Source organism: Priapulus caudatus, unplaced genomic scaffold (genome assembly GCF_000485595.1).
Source record: "Priapulus caudatus unplaced genomic scaffold, Priapulus_caudatus-5.0.1 Scaffold14827, whole genome shotgun sequence".
Lineage (NCBI taxonomy): Eukaryota > Metazoa > Priapulida > Priapulimorpha > Priapulimorphida > Priapulidae > Priapulus > Priapulus caudatus.
In genome coordinates this window covers 1-871 of record NW_014591888.1, presented here as the reverse complement: position 1 = coordinate 871, position 871 = coordinate 1, and the positions used below count along the sequence as shown (strand labels likewise).

At 50.4% G+C, this 871-nt stretch overlaps 1 protein-coding gene across 1 annotated transcript; it reads left to right on the top strand.

The window, feature by feature from the left end:
• Nucleotides 1-6: 6 nt before the first annotated feature.
• LOC106820486 (oxysterol-binding protein-related protein 8-like) lies at nucleotides 7-614 on the top strand (the record flags this gene model as incomplete). The annotated part of the gene is made up of 2 exons (XM_014824998.1): nucleotides 7-91; nucleotides 456-614. Coding segments are annotated over exons 1-2 (230 nt in total), but the record flags the coding sequence as incomplete, so codon positions are not given.
• Between the last annotated feature and the right edge of the window lie 257 nt (nucleotides 615-871).

Here is an 871-nt window from a genome sequence, read left to right as displayed (position 1 = left end):
CAAAAGACAGGAAAGTCAATATGCAGGAGTGGGTGCCACGCTTATTCGAGCGGGATATCATCTCTGGAGACTGGGTCTACATGCACGCAGAGTAAGCCATCTTATCCTCCCTCTTAGCGCTACACTTTTGAAGATGAGATGATGATGAAGAAGAATGAATATGTCAAGATGTCAGAATTGTTCTATCATTAAAAGCTCGCAGTCAGCACACTGCGACCAATATTGATTCGCACTGATATCGATCGATAATGACGCTGCAATCAGTATTGATCTGCCCTGATATGGATCAATGCTGACACTGATCAATATGGATCTGGATCGTTATCAATCGACACTAACGCTGCAATCGATATTGATTGGAATCGATATTGATTGAAGCTGGCACCAATCAATATTTATCCGCACCGATATCGATCCGCGCTTGTACTGACCGACGGCTATTTGCTTTTGCTCAGCCTGCGTCCGTGGGACAGCCACAATGACGTCGTCCAGTACGAGCACAACTTTGTCGTGCAGACGAAGACGATGCATCACACGGCGATCGTGCGCACGACCAGCATCCTCAGCGTCGAGGAGGCGCCCGACGGCGGCAAGCGAATCTTGGCGAGCGGCAGGTACGGTGGCGCCCCCTGCGGTGCGGACTCACGCTGGGTGGGAGGGGGGGGGTGTTTGTGCATCTTGCTCAAGCGACAATTGGGATGGGATTGCGGAGGGGATGTAAGGGTGTTTGCGCGACGTGTTTGTGCGGCAGTTGCGTGCGTGAAGAGAGGGACTGAATGTCTCACACAGTGAATGATAAGACTACTGCATAATTCGTAATGGCTCTCTCTCTCTCTCTCTTTCTCTCTTTTCTCTCTCTCTCTCTCTCTCT